The 15,902-nt window shown below is 46.1% G+C and overlaps 1 protein-coding gene across 3 annotated transcripts in view; it reads left to right on the top strand.

Moving 5' to 3' along the window:
• LOC135899601 (zinc finger C3H1 domain-containing protein-like) overlaps window positions 1-15,902 on the top strand; it is a 94,239-nt gene that overhangs the window by 45,398 nt on the left and 32,939 nt on the right. For all 3 annotated transcript variants that reach the window (XM_065428916.2, XM_065428923.2, XM_065428909.2), the window contains exons 17-23: window positions 1,381-1,634; window positions 2,243-2,364; window positions 6,152-6,250; window positions 10,979-11,101; window positions 12,208-12,403; window positions 13,948-14,143; window positions 15,405-15,590. In XM_065428916.2, the coding sequence (XP_065284988.1) occupies window positions 1,381-1,634; window positions 2,243-2,364; window positions 6,152-6,250; window positions 10,979-11,101; window positions 12,208-12,403; window positions 13,948-14,143; window positions 15,405-15,590 (1,176 nt within the window). The remainder of the gene's footprint in view (window positions 1-1,380; window positions 1,635-2,242; window positions 2,365-6,151; window positions 6,251-10,978; window positions 11,102-12,207; window positions 12,404-13,947; window positions 14,144-15,404; window positions 15,591-15,902) is intronic.

The raw sequence follows: 15,902 nt of genomic DNA, 5'->3' as shown, positions 1-15,902 counted from the left end.
TGGTAAATAAAAAAGTTAGCTTTGATCCCCATATCCCCCCTTAATTGTACACGCGTGCACCCGCTCCCTCCGGTCGCAGTACGAGAACCGATACGCCTGAAGTGTACTGGCAGGCCTTCATAGCTATTTCAGACTGTGGCGACTTGAGCCATTGGGGGCAATAAAAGGCATGCATTCATTTTTTCGGACTGCCGAAAAATCGGACGTTGACTGTATCTGCACTTTGCGACGGCACACGACGCACATCTAGCGGGCGCCGAGCGAAAGTGAAATGCCTCTGTGGTCTGTACCATTGCGGTATTTTAAATAGATTGTATAATGTAGCACCTCGTTGATACGATCACATTACATACCATTTCCCAACACCAATGGTCACGATCGAGAACACTAAATAATGACCCAATACAGTAACGCTTATTTTTTACCAGTTCATACGTTTCTGGAAAATGCAATCTTTTGGCACCAACATTCAGTAGATTGCCAGACTGCGATCATGTGGTACGTTTTCTGGCTGTTACATCCCATGTAAACAAAAAGGCGTGAGGTGCGTGCAATTGAGAACAGTAGATGACCCTAGAGCATCTTACCGGCAATACTCGCCAGCCTGTGTCATGTGAAAACACTGGTTTCTCATTCTGGTACAGTTCAAACAAAATAAAGTTGTCTTGGGATTGATCACTGAAGTTCTGAATGAAAACGTGTGCACCATGATTCGGCAAATAAAAAAAAAAGTTGTTTGCCAGGTCTACTTGTTAGCAAAAACTGCCAGCCGAAGCACATAAATGACCTATGGAAGCAAATATTTGTGTAGCTGGCATATGATTTTTCAAGATTACTGGTACCTGAACCTTAGAGGACTTCACAATATGGGGAGTTTGCAATCACTTGAATTACTCCTGCTCCGAAATTTCAATTCACTTCTCCAAAACATGTTTTTGGCTGCTCCAAAAGCTGCTCCGAATGGCATGGGCCAATAGCATCGCTGCACTGTGGTGGGTCACAATTCTCTTTTGAGCCATATTTTATTCAAGTTCTGCTAATTTAGTTCTGACAGCTGTTGTTGCTGGTCATTTGAGTAAAGGTACTGCGTTCCCTCATTTTTAATGCGCTACCAAATTTAATGTGCACCTGGTTCTCATCGGTTCAGACAAAATATTGTTGCCCTAATCTTACGTGCACCCAAATATGACAAGAAAAGAAGTAGCACGCATTCAATTTTTGCAATTTACTGTGCATTGCATTAAGGTTGATATTCTGCTTTTCTTGTGAAGATGCACTCTCTTTTAATTTTTTTTATTTGATTGTAATGCACAGGTAACTGCAGTGTCACCTGTTCTATATGCAATTTTTTTTTTCACCTATTTCCATGGTCTCGTGCAGAAATTGGAACTGTGCCTGCTTCGGCAACCAAAAGACACCGCCATGACGTCCACGTCGATGCAGCACCCCGTGAATGTTTCGGTGCCGTACACAAGCCCACTCCTGTGCTTCCGGGGCTATCGGCTCAACCCAAACTACATGAAGCAGCCGGGCCAGTCGCTCGACAGCACCTCCTATGCGCACAAAATGCACTGCCGCACCCACCTCTGCCGTTACGAGCTCAACGGAACGTGCTACGATGAGCGTTGCGGGGGGTACGAGTGGTCACTTATTGCCTCTTTGCCATTCGGACAATCACAGTCAAACCTCGGTATAGTGAACACAGATATAACAAATTATCGGTTGTGAGGAAATAAATATAAGTTTGGCTCACCGTTTTTACAGTGGTCAGATGTATGTTTATAATGAAATGTCGGATATAATGAAGCTGTTTTAGTATGAGATGCAACGGTTTAATGTTTTCAGTACTGGTTGAAGTGGAAGTTTATTCATATGCAAAACATAGGTACATAAATGTAATATACAGACGAGGGTCCCAAAGTAATGATACTGAAAACGGGACCCTCGGTTAGTAACTACAACAGAATTGTAAAATTGTTGGCAGCATAACAGTGGATAGCGCAATAATATATTAGTTGCAAGAAAAGCAAATGGTAACGAAAGAAAAAAGAAGAAAAACCCAACAAACTATGCTCTGATCGATGTGTTGTGTTAGTGTTGTGAATGCCGCCTTGCAGAGACCTGGTTGTCACACCAGTTTGGCTTTAATGAATGGAGTGGACAACCACTTCTGTGTAAACTGAGGCTGAGTGTAAACTAAGACTTGCAGCTTTGCCTCACCTGCAGTGTGTTGCATTTACAGGCAGCATAAGAAAGACTACATGTGCACCCCTGATGAAATCCTCATGGACTTGGCTCTGTACTCACCGGTGCTTCTGAACACCTCGCCATCCGATTCTGCTCAGCAGTGGAAGCAGAAGGCCGGTAGGTATCCCCACGATTGTGTTGTGTCATGCTTTGCAATTGCAATTTCTGCTTAATACAACCGTGGCGCCTGGCTGGAGAGCAAGGATTAGCGAGTTATGGTCAGCCTATAATAGAAGCTGCCCCAGAATACATACAGTAATCCCTTGTTGTAACAAGATCGCTTTGCTCAAAATATCGCTTTATTCGAAATTTCTTCCGGTCTCGACCCAAACGCATGCATTTTTAAGCCGCATTACTCAAAGCGCATGAGGAGCTTGACCCGCTTAGAGTGAAGTGGCGAGTGGGTCAAGCGGCGGCGACCTTTTACGCATGCAGTGTCAAATTAATACCGCCAATGAATTAGTCTCGTGCAGGTACACAACAGGCCACAAATGTACCAAACCCATGACCGGTGACCGCCTAGTAACGGGTACCGAGCGAGCGCCGAGTGCTCCCAGCTGTTTACTGTGGAGCCAACGGAAGCTGTCAAATTCCATGGTGCAGATTGCCCGAACCGCTAATCTCGCTCGCATCCTCATTGCTGGTGTCCCCTGGGAGAGAATCCACACGAAAATAAAGTTTTCCTGACGCTTTGCGATGTCGGAAAACCATGATCTCTTGGATGTCGAAAAGTAGCCAAAAGACCAGGGGCAGACTTGCGCCGTAGCATTCCATGGGGTGCGCTCGATGAGCAAAGTTTGACCGCTCTAAAGAGCACTTCTGGCGCTGAAACGTGTCGAAAAGGACAAAAGTCTCTCCGAATTTAAGTACCATGTTTGACGCGAGGGACTTTGTTAACAAACGGGAAGACAACTTTGGGGAAGCCGGTCTAGAAATTTGCTTGCCACTTGCCATAATTGGCCTGCATCGTAATAAAACACTGCCCCTAGCTTAGTTCCACTTTTGACGGTGCAAATCGATTGATAACTTGCTGAAAACACGAAAAATCCGAGCTTTGCCAGCGGCGAGTCAGACTGTCAACATGGCAGGTCAACGCAAGCTGCTGTTTCCCTGGCGATTTTCTCAAGCCGGTCATGCTCGACTCGCACCATCCAACTTTAGACAAACGGTCTAAGTGCATGGTAGGGTCATTGAATTTTGTTTCTAGACATTTGTCAATGGCACATACGCGATAATGTGCAAACACCGGCACTCAAAGCGTAGAATTAGCACAGTGTCGTCAACAACAGTGCGCCGAAAAACTATTGTTCTGCAAACTTCACGGCTGCACACCTCGGGAAAAAATTGCCCAGTGATCATGCAAAGCCCCTACTGCAAAACCTCTCACTCGCCTTCATGTCAACTGCTCGCCTCCTTGCTGCCAGTTTCGACGTCGCTGCACCTCCAAAGCTGCCCTCTTTCGGCCTGCTTTCCCGAGTACAATCTTCCACCAATGGGTGCCCTTCCACAGTTCATGCTTCGTGGTCTCCACAAGTTAGATTGCCTGTCTTCTGCTACACGTGAAGCCAGTGACAAGCCCGCCATTGCAACCGCCGCCATCACCAGCCCGCACTGACAAGGAATGCGAGATACCCTGGCGACATTTTGAAGCTTCTGCCTTCTGCGTCACCCGCCGAGTTCAGTCACTTTGGTGCTAACAGCACGTGTGTTTAGATCCATGCTGCAGGCCATGTGATCGTGTGTTATTCGGAGTGCTTGGTTAGGCGTGCTTCGCGTGTGCTTTCTTGGTCTACAGTAATAAATGGCTCCATCAGTCTCCTGGCGAGAGTGACTTTGGAGCAGGAAGTTCTGCTGATAAAAGAAGTGGAAAAAGACGGTGACGATGACCGGACTTGCAGCGATCTGGACGAGGCTGTTCATAAAATTGCTGGCCAAGAGGTAGAAGGCGACTTCGAGACATTCGCGTTGGCTGGTGGTGCTGCTGCCGTGGTCGCCCCAGCGACGAAGATAATGCAGAGATAATTGACGCTGTTGGTAGCCCCAGTGAGGATGAAGAGCAGGCGAACGAAGATCCACGTGAATTGCCAACTATGGTGCAGACACGGGAGTACCTATGCCAACTGCAAAATAAGCTTGAATGCATGCGCGGCAACCATGGCCTCGTGCAATGCTTGGTCAAATTAGAGTGGGGCGGCTCGTGCCCCAAGTTTAGCTTCACTGAGTACATTGTATTTTGACTTCCTTGCAGTTATGGCGTAATTAAAGCTAGACTGCTTTAGCTATTATCGAGTAGCCGCTTATATCGAATTACCGCTTATAGCAAATTTTTTTTTTTTTTGCCATCCAGCTGATTTCGTTATAATGAGGGATTACTGTTTCTCTAGGCCATTTAGTTACATGGTACCCGCATCATGAGAAGGAAGCTTCCGGAAGAATAAAAGCGTCTTGGAGAGCATGTGGCGGGCATCATGTGGCGGGCACGTGTAGCGGCCAAATCATCACTGCCGTCTTAGTGTTATCCTTGAAAAGAAAAATGTCATTGCATTCTACCAGTACTCACGTATGGTGCAGGAACTTGGAGTTTAATAAGACGAGCTTGGAAAAAGCTAAATGCAATGCAGTGAGCAATGGAAAGGAAAATGATAGGCACAATATAAAGAGCGAAAGAGAGCACTGTCGATTACAGAGCAAATGGAAGTAGGCAACACTCTAGTTACCTAAGAGGAATAAATGAAGTTGGGAAGGCTGTGCAGGGTGCAGCTTCTGGTAGTGAAATATAGTAGAACCTCGTTGATACGTTTTGAAGAAGAAAAGCATACCAGGAAAATGTACTATCTGACGTCAGGAAAATATTTGGCGGACTCGACTGTAGTTGACATCTATGTAATGCAAAGCGTCGTGTGAATCGTTGCAGCATGAGACGCCAATGTCGCCTGCTGAGCTTAGTGAAGGCCCTTATGGCCCAAGATTCCCATTGTCACTTTTGCAGCTTCGGCAAGTCTACGTGTGGCTCCTTGAATTTGGCAGCCTCTTTGAGCAGGGAGAGCATTTTTGCAAGAAGTTTTGATGTTCCCGCTCGTATAGAATCGTTGTGGCAGGCAACGCCGACGTGTTCACGCTGGCGAGGCCAAGCGACCCAAGATGTGAATTTTTGTTTCCTGTTGCACAGTGTTTGAAGCAGGCAACAGAAAACCTAATCAGAATCGAGCTGGTGGCGATGCCGCCAGAGTGATATGTGATGCTTGCTTTGTGCTGTGTGCAACGCAGTGAAATGCTTTGAAACAGATAGGTGCTCTGAAACATGCGCTGTGAAACAGATAGGCCAAAGATGCTTATAGCAATAAGGTTGGCTGTGATAGCTGTGAATGTGACGGCACGCGATAGTACTTGTTGCTGGTGCTGAAAGAGCAAACTGAGTGCATGCCAGCATTTTGACTTGACACAGGCGGACAAGTAGCGTGGGGAAGCAGCCGTGGCAGATGCCTAATGCTCTTGATTGCACGTGCTTCATGCTTTTTCATGCACGTGCTTCATGCTTGCGCTGGATCTAGTGGCTGGAGAACATATCATACAATCGTAGTTTGGCAATGTACTGAACATTGGTGCAGAAAGATAGCGTTTTCCGGAAACCTACGAACCCAGTATAAAAGAAGCGTAATTGCATTGGGTCATTTTTTCTATTCAAGATTGTGAACGTTGGTGTTCGGAAATTGTGCGAAGCGAGATCATATTAACGAGGTCCTACTGTGCAACCTTTCATATTAATTTCGTCTTTCCTGTCACATAATTTTTTTCCTAATAAGATAGATGGATATTCTCACGTTTTTGGCTTCAGCTCTATCACACGTAATCTCTTTGTGAAAGCAAGCAGCAGAGACTGATGCTTGTGATCTGTTGCTTGCAGAAATCTATGTGGCCAACATGAAACGGAAACACAAGGGCCTGGACACCCATGCCCTGTGCCAGCTGATCATCACTGACGTGAACCGAAGTCTCAAAAAAGGTGCGCCCCTGAAACATCACAAGATCACCTAAACGACTTGTTTGTCTATGAGTGGTGGTTCCCCTCCTGTGTGCAGTGTAATAGACACTCTTAGTGGCAGAATTCTTCAAACGTACCCGTTTTGAAACTGCTTTAGAACTCCAGGCACTCTTGGGTGCGTCTCCTATGGGGCTTGCTTGACTAACGTACTGCAAGATAACAGTCGTCACCCAATGCCTGCTAAAAGTCCTTGAAATGGCTAATATGACTGAGGAATATGTGCAGACTGAATATATGCAGTTTATTTGACTTCGTTTGCTGTTGCGCTCCAAGTGTGGTGCTTTGTAGTGCCGCATTTATTCGAATCTAGGCCGATAGTTTTTTTTTTTTTCAAGTAAGCATACTCAACTCCAAAGTCAGCTTAAATTTGAGCATTTTAAAAACACGCCAGTTTTTAATTGAAATTGATAAATATAGTGCATGGCTAGCACCATCTAAACAAGTCAATATCACAGCCACTACTAGCCGCCCTTATAGCCAACTGAAGTATGTGAGCGACTTTGTCATTTTGACCTGTGTGCCTCTGTGGTATCGGTGTGTGCCATGGTGTTATTGTAATGGCTCCAAACAGGCATTGCCACTATTGTGCCGCTTTCAAACGAAAACTGTGCTAGCCGCAGAGCCATCGTCAAATGTTCAAGCCGAGCAGGACTCCAGCATCAATGAGAAAAGCATCAATTGTTGGAGGGGGCAACGGGAGATGCTTTTCACGTGTGCCGCAGCGAGGATGGCATTTATCAGACCACAGCATCGATGATGCCATAGGATGCGCTCGGCAAGCTCATATTCAATAAATGCGGTTTTCATTTTGTGAACGCTGTCCTCCTCGCTTTTTGTTTGGTCCACATTCGAGATAATCTTTTTTTCTCTCGCTTCGGACTTTCGGCGGTCAGCTTAGAATCGGGGGCAGCCTAGATTCGAGTAACTACGTTATGTTTTGTTGTCCATGTGTTACATGACAAAGCAAACCCCTACACTGTTTGTTGGTCACCATGCTCATATTTCGCAACCTAGTGTATGAGAGTTCTATAACTCAGACTTCCCAACTCATATGATTGAAGAACGCTACTTAGTGGAACACTTCCTGTTCTCAGCTTCTCTTGTGCTCGCCCATAAAGTTTCCTACAAAACTTTACTGTAGGCAACTTGGGTGGCGGGATCCTTCAGCTGCCGTAGGAATAATGGGTTTTAGACTTCCGTGGGGTTTCGGTATTACTCCTTTTAAAGATTTCTAGGAAATTATATTGCATACACAAAGGGTGCAATAACTTTCGGCACATGTTCATAATCATTGCAGAAATGATCAGTTTTCAAAGTTGCAAGGCCGCTTGAAGCCAGAGGGAAGTAGCTTAGGCAAATCCACGTACCACTCATCGTTCCCATACTGGGAACAATGAGTACATTGTTTATGTATGGGTACATTGGCATGTACCCAGTATGGGTACATGCCATGCTTGCAGCTCCTGCAAATACTAGTGCCACAGTCAGCTCTAATAATTCCTGCAAGTACATCATGCCTCCCATGTTTACACTTTGAAAAAGACTAGACATGCAGAATTTATCTTCACAGATAGGAATTTTTTTTTAAATGAGCTTTCATAATGAAAGCAGCGCGTTGCCATCACCAGTTACGCTTCATTGACCACAGATACCAAGCGCACAGGGGCGGTATTCTCGTACAATCCTTCTGGAGATAATACTGTCACTTTCTCGAGATGTTATGCGACTCGACTTCGGGGAGACTTGTCGAAGTATGTCGTTGACTGTGTTCTTGGCACTGTGCACAGGTACCGAACTTAGCACAGCGCCTGAAACACTGGTGGCCATATACACCAATTCATTCAGTGTCGAGTCGTGCAAAATCCCACGAAAGTGATAGTATCTCCGAAAGTGATTGTCCAAGAATACTGCATCAGATCATAGTCAAGCAGAAAATGAACTGACAGCAACCCTTACAAAAAACATGCTCTATCGCCATCTTGCCATGGTGAGGACGCTGCATACGAGGGCTCTGGCAGGCTGTTGTGAACGCCAAGAATGCAGTTTTGCTTTAATATTTTATTGTAATGCCAAGGCAATTTTCGCACCCATTTCTTCTGCAGGGTGTCTACCAACTGGGAAAACCGGGAATTCTTAGGGATTTTGAGTATTCTGGAAAAACTCAGGAAAAACTCGGGGAATTTGTGCCTCTATCAGGGAAAATTAGCTGTAATTTTATTGAAAGGGTCAAAAGTTGCGGTAATGCTGGCTCGAGCAAGACAGGAATCGTAATGAATCGTCTTTAACGTCCTGTCGTCGTCTGGAGGAGTTGCCAGTACAGTCAACGACTGACTTTCTAGATTCCCGATAATTTGGACGCCTTTGCGGGACCACCACACACCATAGAGTCAATGTATCAGAACATCTGAAATTTCGGATGCAAGAACTCTTCGCCGTCCGATTTTCCGGACGTTTTGCCATGACCGCAGGTCCGAAACAGAATTAATCAAAGCCACCACTGCTGCCATTTTTGATTACCTCGCCGCTTGAAACCGGCGCTCTCGCATGCAGATCTGCTGGCAGCCGTAGCCACCGCTGCGGCAGCGTTAGGCCTAGCTGCTTCGACGTTCGCTATGGAGCTTTTTGCCGTTGGGTGCTGTGTTTTTTTTATTGAAAGAATTCGCTGCTGTCAGCAATAGCACGGACTCCGCCTTTGCGCTCCTCACGATTGGCCTAGAAGCTTGGAAAGCACGGTGCGTTGCATAATGCTGGGTCCTGAAAGTCAGCTTCGCCTCCGTACGGAAATGTTACTTGGTGAAGCATACGCAAACGTATTGCAGTGAAGCGTAACAAGCGTAGGAAGGGGCTATTGCCACGGGACACAGTATGTATTCCTTAATTATACACGCGTGCACCCTGTATTTCCTGTCACAGTATGAGCAACGATATGTCTAATACGGGTACCGACAGGCCTTCAGAGCATTTTCGAATGTGCCTGTGGCAGCTTGAGCCCTTAAGGGCAGTAAATGACATGCATTTATTTTTTTCCAACTGGCCGATTTTTCGGACGTTTTCACGGCACTTAAGGAGTTCAAAAACTAGGACGTGGACTGTGCAACTGACCAAGAAGATGCTTCAAATGGTCCGGGGGGCGAACGAGTGACGGAAGGAGTACAAGAACAGAAAGGACCTACGCATTGAGGAATGAACGGGAAAGGAAGCATGCTGCCGCCGTTTTGAAGGAGCTTGAGCTCAAAAAACAGTTTTGACTGATGCCGAGATGCAAGTGTCCCTCATCCAAACCAAAATAAACTCTTTGAAGCAGTGAAACACAACAATGAGGCATCGTACGCGGGCTGAGAGTATGTCAGGACAGTTGAGGTTGACTTATGAGCTGTTGAAAGAGAATCTCAATTGTGACAAAGTTCGGGCCCCATACCACTGAGGTTGCTATCAGTTGATAGAAATTGCTCATGTTTGAAAATATTTGCTTTTGTATGCATCTCCTTTTCTATTCGTATTTGAGAATGTCCGACTCGATTTGCAATTTTTTTTGAAGACATTTTATTTGCTGTGCATTTTACTAACCCCTCCCTTCTATTCTCTTCTTGAATAACATGAACACTACTCCTTAGTATTCAAATTTGATTGTCGTTTTTTTTTAAATTTTTTTGATATACTTACTAGAGAGTAACCACATCAGGCGATATGGTTTCAGCTCGTCTTGACATAAAACAGTTCTACATCACTCAGGGAATTTTGCAATGGCACTCTGAGAAAACGTGGAAAACTCAGTGAATTTGGAAATGTCAACTTGGTTGACAACCTGTTCTGTAAATAAGTGTGTATTAGATTTAGGCAAATACGATATGTGCTATCTCAATATTCCACGTTGGAATTACAGGCAAATCCTGTTGAACCACTCCTGCTTTTATAATTGTTCTCTTCTGCGATGCCCTCGCCATATCTTTGGTTAGTGCCACGAAGAAGGTGGCTTCAAATTGGGCCATTGAGTGGTGCAGTCGATTCGGCATAAAAGAGCATTGAAACGGTGAGATTGTGGAGCGGACTGTGGCAAGATGAAAGAATGTCACTGCCTTCATAGTATGTAGGGACCTCTGCATTATCTTGCTTATGACACAACATAGTGGTTAAAGCTCGGACTACAAAAATATCTACGAAATGTTTAGCTACAATCAGTGTAGAATAAAACTTTCTTTAATCTTGTGATCCTTTTGTTTCTGAATTATTATTTAGCCTAGATGTATTGCAACGTTAAGCTGTAGGCTGTGTAGTAGCCAAGGCAAGGCACATTATTCAATCGCCTGCTCATAGTGCTTGCCGCTCCACGCGGCAAGATTGTCAGTGAAATGGAAATGTTGAAGCACTTGCAGCTGAGCATTTGGTTCATGTTTAGTTGCACCCATGCTTTGTCAGATCAGTGTAGCAGGACATTGTGCCAGAATAGCCTGGCATATCTTCTACTTTGTCTTCCTTGACATCTTAGGCCTTAGGCCTAGCATGTTTGGCTTAGCGCTAACAGTGTGCCTAGTTTGGACATTTAGCTGAAATAATAATTTTAGGGTGTTCTGAAAATGCTTCTAATTGATGTTGTACAATGTGTTAATTAATTGCTTTCGAGTCTGAAAGGACAGTTGTTTCATTGTCATAAATGACATGCCAGAAACAAAGTTTGCTCCCAACTTTCAGTGGCGCCGCATTACACGGCCTTCCAGAGACGAGGTTGGGTCTTCCAGCAGTCGCAAGAACCATCCCGAGAGTTAAAGTCACTTGATGCAGCTGATAAGCCAACTCAACTGGCCACCGAGAAAGGTAATGCTCTTTTTTCTGGTCATCGCGGTGGCCAAATCCAAATGTACTTGTCATTGTGCATAAGGAGTTTGAAAAGTTGAACAGCATATTTCAAGATGTCCAAAATTTCAGTTGTCATCTTTCAAATAACTGAGCACATCCAAAAAATTGATCGTCCTAGTTGATTGTACTCACCTTTATTGAGTTTATGTATCTCCACATGCTTGCTTCCACATTAGAAAACGGAAGCAGGGCTTAGTTTATTTCATTAAGACTTGGTAGTCTGTGACGTTTACGTCTTGTTTGTGCTGCTTGTTTTGTTCTAACGAGACAAGTTGAGAGGGGCATGGATGCCCTGGACGATGGGCCATTTGTCATTCGGCTACAGTTGGTCATTGCTCTGTCCTTGTCTTTTCACACGGTGATGTCTTTGAAATCACGGTCCAACCAGCATGAAATGAAATCCTTCCCCCGTTCTAGGCCTTCTGTCTATGTGAATGCGATAAAGCGCATCGTATTTCTTAGGGCATCACGCTAACACTTATGCAGTGGTGATTACGTGTGCTACTGTGCCTCTTCGGAACAAGACCTGCTGCAGCAGCTTAGTGGCTATGGGGTTGCACTGCTGTGCTCAAGTTTGTGGGTTCAATACTGGCCACGGCGGCCACAGTTCAATAGGTGCAAAATGTGAAAATACTCGTGTACTCAACTTTAGGTTCGCGTTACACAAGTCCAGGTCCCTAAAGTTAATCCATAGCCCCTGCAGCGATGTGCCTCATGATCAAATTGTGGTTTTAGCACATAAAGCTCGAGAACGTAGTTCTTGCGAAACAAGCTGAAAGATGTTGCCAGTGATTTGAGCTCTGCTGGTGACTGGGGGAGAGCACACAGTAGCAGTCGTCTCGCTTTTGTTATTTTTGTCACTGTGATACGGCAGCATTTATACACATTGAGATGACATTAGTCTAAAGCTACCCCTTCTGGCATATCAATGGGATCCACCTTCCTAGCATACTAGTAGCGCCGCTTACATGGATGCAGTGCGCTAGATATGCCATGCGATGTGCCACTTGTATTCATGCAAGCACCGCTCTAGACTTACCAAGCATACTGTGCTGGTGATGCAGATTGGAGGTGCCTGCTGCAACAGCAGATGACCGAGGTCGACGACCCCGAACTCCTGGACCTGGAGCAGGACTTCCGGTACTTCGACTCGTCGCACCTTGGCACGGCCGCCTTGGAGCAGCTTGTCATCGAGCAACCCCACAACGTTGAGCTCTGGTTGCGGCTTGCCTATCGGCACCTGTACGCCAAGCACAATAGGTATGCATGATGCATCATATACAGTTGAACCTTGTTATGCTGTCGGTTTCCTTCATCTGGTTCAGCACATTTGCTGACATCTGTGAAAATAAATTGTGATCAGATCTATACGAAAGAAACAAAAGGGGGGCATGCCAGCAAAGGCTTTCCTGTAGAAGAGGAGGAGAGATTGCAGTGAAGGGGGTGTGGTGGAGAGGAGGCAGGTATGCGTGGAGCACGGTGCCAGTTGATTGGCTGTGCCAGTGATGGCATCATCCCCACTGCAAAGGATGCACGAAGGATGCATGCAAGAGTGACGTGCTTTAGTAACATGTGACACTGGCACTCTGGGCTGGCGTGTTGTGTGACACTTCAGAGATAGCTCTGAATTGAGAGGCTCGTCAATCAGTGCACAGCTGCACAGCAAATAAGGATGCTTTAGCCAAAGTTCAAGAAGGTCGACGGTGGCCAGAGACAGCCAGGACCATCAGACGAGAAGCTTCACTTGCTTTGATGGTCACCTTTGATGGCTTTAACTGTGCCATGTGGTATGCTCTGTGTTTGCATTCACCGTCTCCTTTGGTGCAGCTGCCAGAATAAAGTAAGATGTTCTTAACGAATTTTCCACATTAAAGTGCTTGCACAGGGGCCCTGTCAGCACCGTGACGACAGTAGTCATTGCAGCTTTCCTGCTATGCTTAGGTTCAAGACACATTGACCCCAAGTCGTTTGGCATCCAGAGTGGCATGGAATCCAATTGCGCGACAGTGAATTCTGCCGAAAATGCTCTTTCCATTCCAATTGGTGCCAGGTCAATTTCTGCCGCCACTATCACCGGAACCGCTCACGGAACACCAGTCAGGACACGAGCCAGCTACTGCACATCAAAAATGGCACCTCGATGCGATGTGAGAAAGCTACAAGAAAAAAAAAAAAGATATGTATGGAGAGCCCATTGACTGTGGGAATTGGGCAGTAAACCTTTCATGAGCCAGTGAAGGCAAAAGGCGCATGACAAAAGCCGGGCAAGTTGATGCATACTTGGCTCAGAAAATCGCACTGGTAGTAAGGCAGTGCATGCTTTCTCCTTGTTTCTGCGCCATTTTGGGAAGCTGCCAGCAGCTCCGGCGGATGGAGTGGCGAGCAACGGGAACGACGCAGCATTTCGGCTGCAGGGTATTCCGTGCCGCTCCAGATGTGGAATATCCCTGTGTGAACGAGCCCTAAGGGCCATGTGCCAAGGAGAACGCCATTGTGGATTTTTACAGTGAACTTCAGGGATAAGTTATAGGGGATGAGACTTCTGGGCCTCACTCCATATTGTACAGTCCTTTATTCCTCTTGCTTCCTCTCCCTTTAGTAGGGAGGTGGGGATAAGCGATTTTGTTGTAGTGCAAGCACAGCATGCTACATACCATAGCTTCTTTTAAGTCCGTTAAGTGCTGCCACAATTGGCATTCTTTGCAGCACGTGGCATGATGAGTCGTCGTGAAATTGGTCTTTGCCACGGCACTTCTTTTATTGTTTCTGCTATATGCATGGAGTGTGTGTATGTGTCAATGCAGTGATGAAGGTGACCCTGAAGCCAGGCTGGACCAAGCGCTGAATGTGTTCTCACAAGCTCTGGAGAACAATCGGGCGAGCCCCGAGGTGTGGCGTCACTACCTTGGGTGGTACGCGGCGCACCCGCAGTGCTCCGACCTGGACTACCTGTGTCACAAGGCGCTGGACTACTGCAACCACAACTCCGTCTGGTGGAAGGTGAGCATTCTGCGTACCGGCAGGTGGTCACACCTGAAAATTGTGCACTCGAACCTCATCATGACAAATTTGCTTTGTCACGATCTGCCCGGGTTGGTGAAGACATTGGGCTCCCTCCCTTACCCTCCCTCCCTTACCCTCCCTGCCTCACCCTCCCTTAGGGTTACGCTCCGCACCGGGATGGTGACAAACAATGACTGACCGCCGAGCAGCTGTGCTCATTGGTGTTTATTTGGGTGCGGTGACCAATGTTCCTCACTGAGCCTGGCGGGACAACGAAGATTATGCCCGAGGGGGTGTCACATGCTTGTCACACGCTTCTGGCACGAAAATTCCTGCGTTACCATACCTACTCGGTTCTAATGTATGCATTTCTTGTGAAGAAATGTTTTTTTCATTGGCTATATCATGAGAACCAAGTACAAAACTGAACCTCCCCCCACTTCTCTCTCCCTATCTCAAATGGAGGATCAGGAGTAGCGTTCTCGGGCTATCACTTTAGATGTACTGTTCCTTTCGCAAGAATTTTTAATAAGCGATAAAATTTAAAAGTGGATGTTGTGAGCACAATGTGAAGTATGTTTCCCTCAGCACAATGCACCACAGTGTATGGCCTCTGCTAGTTCCGACTACCTTCGCTTCATCATGGTAACAGAGCCCACATGCCGTACAGCAAATTTTGGCTTCCTGTATATCTTTTGAATATAATAGAGTGTGTACTAGAACGTCATTTTTGAAGCAACTTTCTTAAAATTGAAGTTGCCAAAATGCCGCCAATTGCTCGGTCACATCGCTAAAAAAAAGAGAAATTGCCGGTGGCTGAACAGAAAAATTTGTTGCTAAACAGGTCAGAAAGTCTCTAATAGAACAACAAAATCGCTGAAGTGGCAACATTGCATCAGGCACGATTTAACTGATGTGTAATGAGTGATAGTTTATGAATATTTAATGACACAGTGTGGTCACTAAAACAAAAATTGCTTGACATTTAATATATTTAATGTCAAAGGGCTTTTTCAAATTTGTTGATGAGTGTTTATAAAGCTGTTGGCTGCTGAACAAAAGCTGCTATGAGTTGGGCTGGCCTATTGTCAGACAGTGCCCGAAGGGTTCACAATCGGAATGCTGTTGCCACGGGAACTGACCAATTGACAACATGGTCCCGGTGCAATGCCCCTGTGCTGTAGCTCCTCCCAGTGATCGGCTTGTGTGGTCTCTCACGTTCTGGCCTTGTTTCTGGCAACCCCCTCCCGGGGCACAGTGCGTGACGCTGGTGGACGCCCTGCCCTCCAAGTGTCAGCTGTGTCAGCAGCAGCTGTACAACCTGAGCCAGGGAGTGTCCGGCGGCAAGCAGCCGGACTCGCTGTGCGTCCTCGAGGTGGTGCTCTACTGGGCGCAGCTTTGCGCCATCGCCGGCAACATGCCGCTTGCTTTCCTCATCCTCCAGGTGAGGACTGCGAAGCTACACACTTGTTCCAGTTGGTCTTGTCCCACGGTGTGCGGGACAGGGAAGGTTTTAGCTGGAAAAACAGAAAATTCCAGTAAAAATTTCAACGCAGTTAAGGAATGTGCACCTTGATGGCTCTAGCACAGGATGAAGACTGTTTTATTGTACAGAGATAGGAACACCGAGGAGTGTGAAAGATGTAAAAACTATTGCCGTGCTTCTGGAAAGTTGGAAAATCAAGGATAAGTAATGAAATGAGCTTTCGGCATTGCCCAGAGAAAAAAAAAAAGAAACTGTGAAGTAGAATAAATG

The sequence above is a fragment of the Dermacentor albipictus genome, chromosome 10 (assembly GCF_038994185.2).
Source record: "Dermacentor albipictus isolate Rhodes 1998 colony chromosome 10, USDA_Dalb.pri_finalv2, whole genome shotgun sequence".
Lineage (NCBI taxonomy): Eukaryota > Metazoa > Arthropoda > Arachnida > Ixodida > Ixodidae > Dermacentor > Dermacentor albipictus.
The sequence above is the reverse complement of the archived record's forward strand: the minus strand, read 5'-3'. Positions and strand labels throughout refer to the sequence as shown.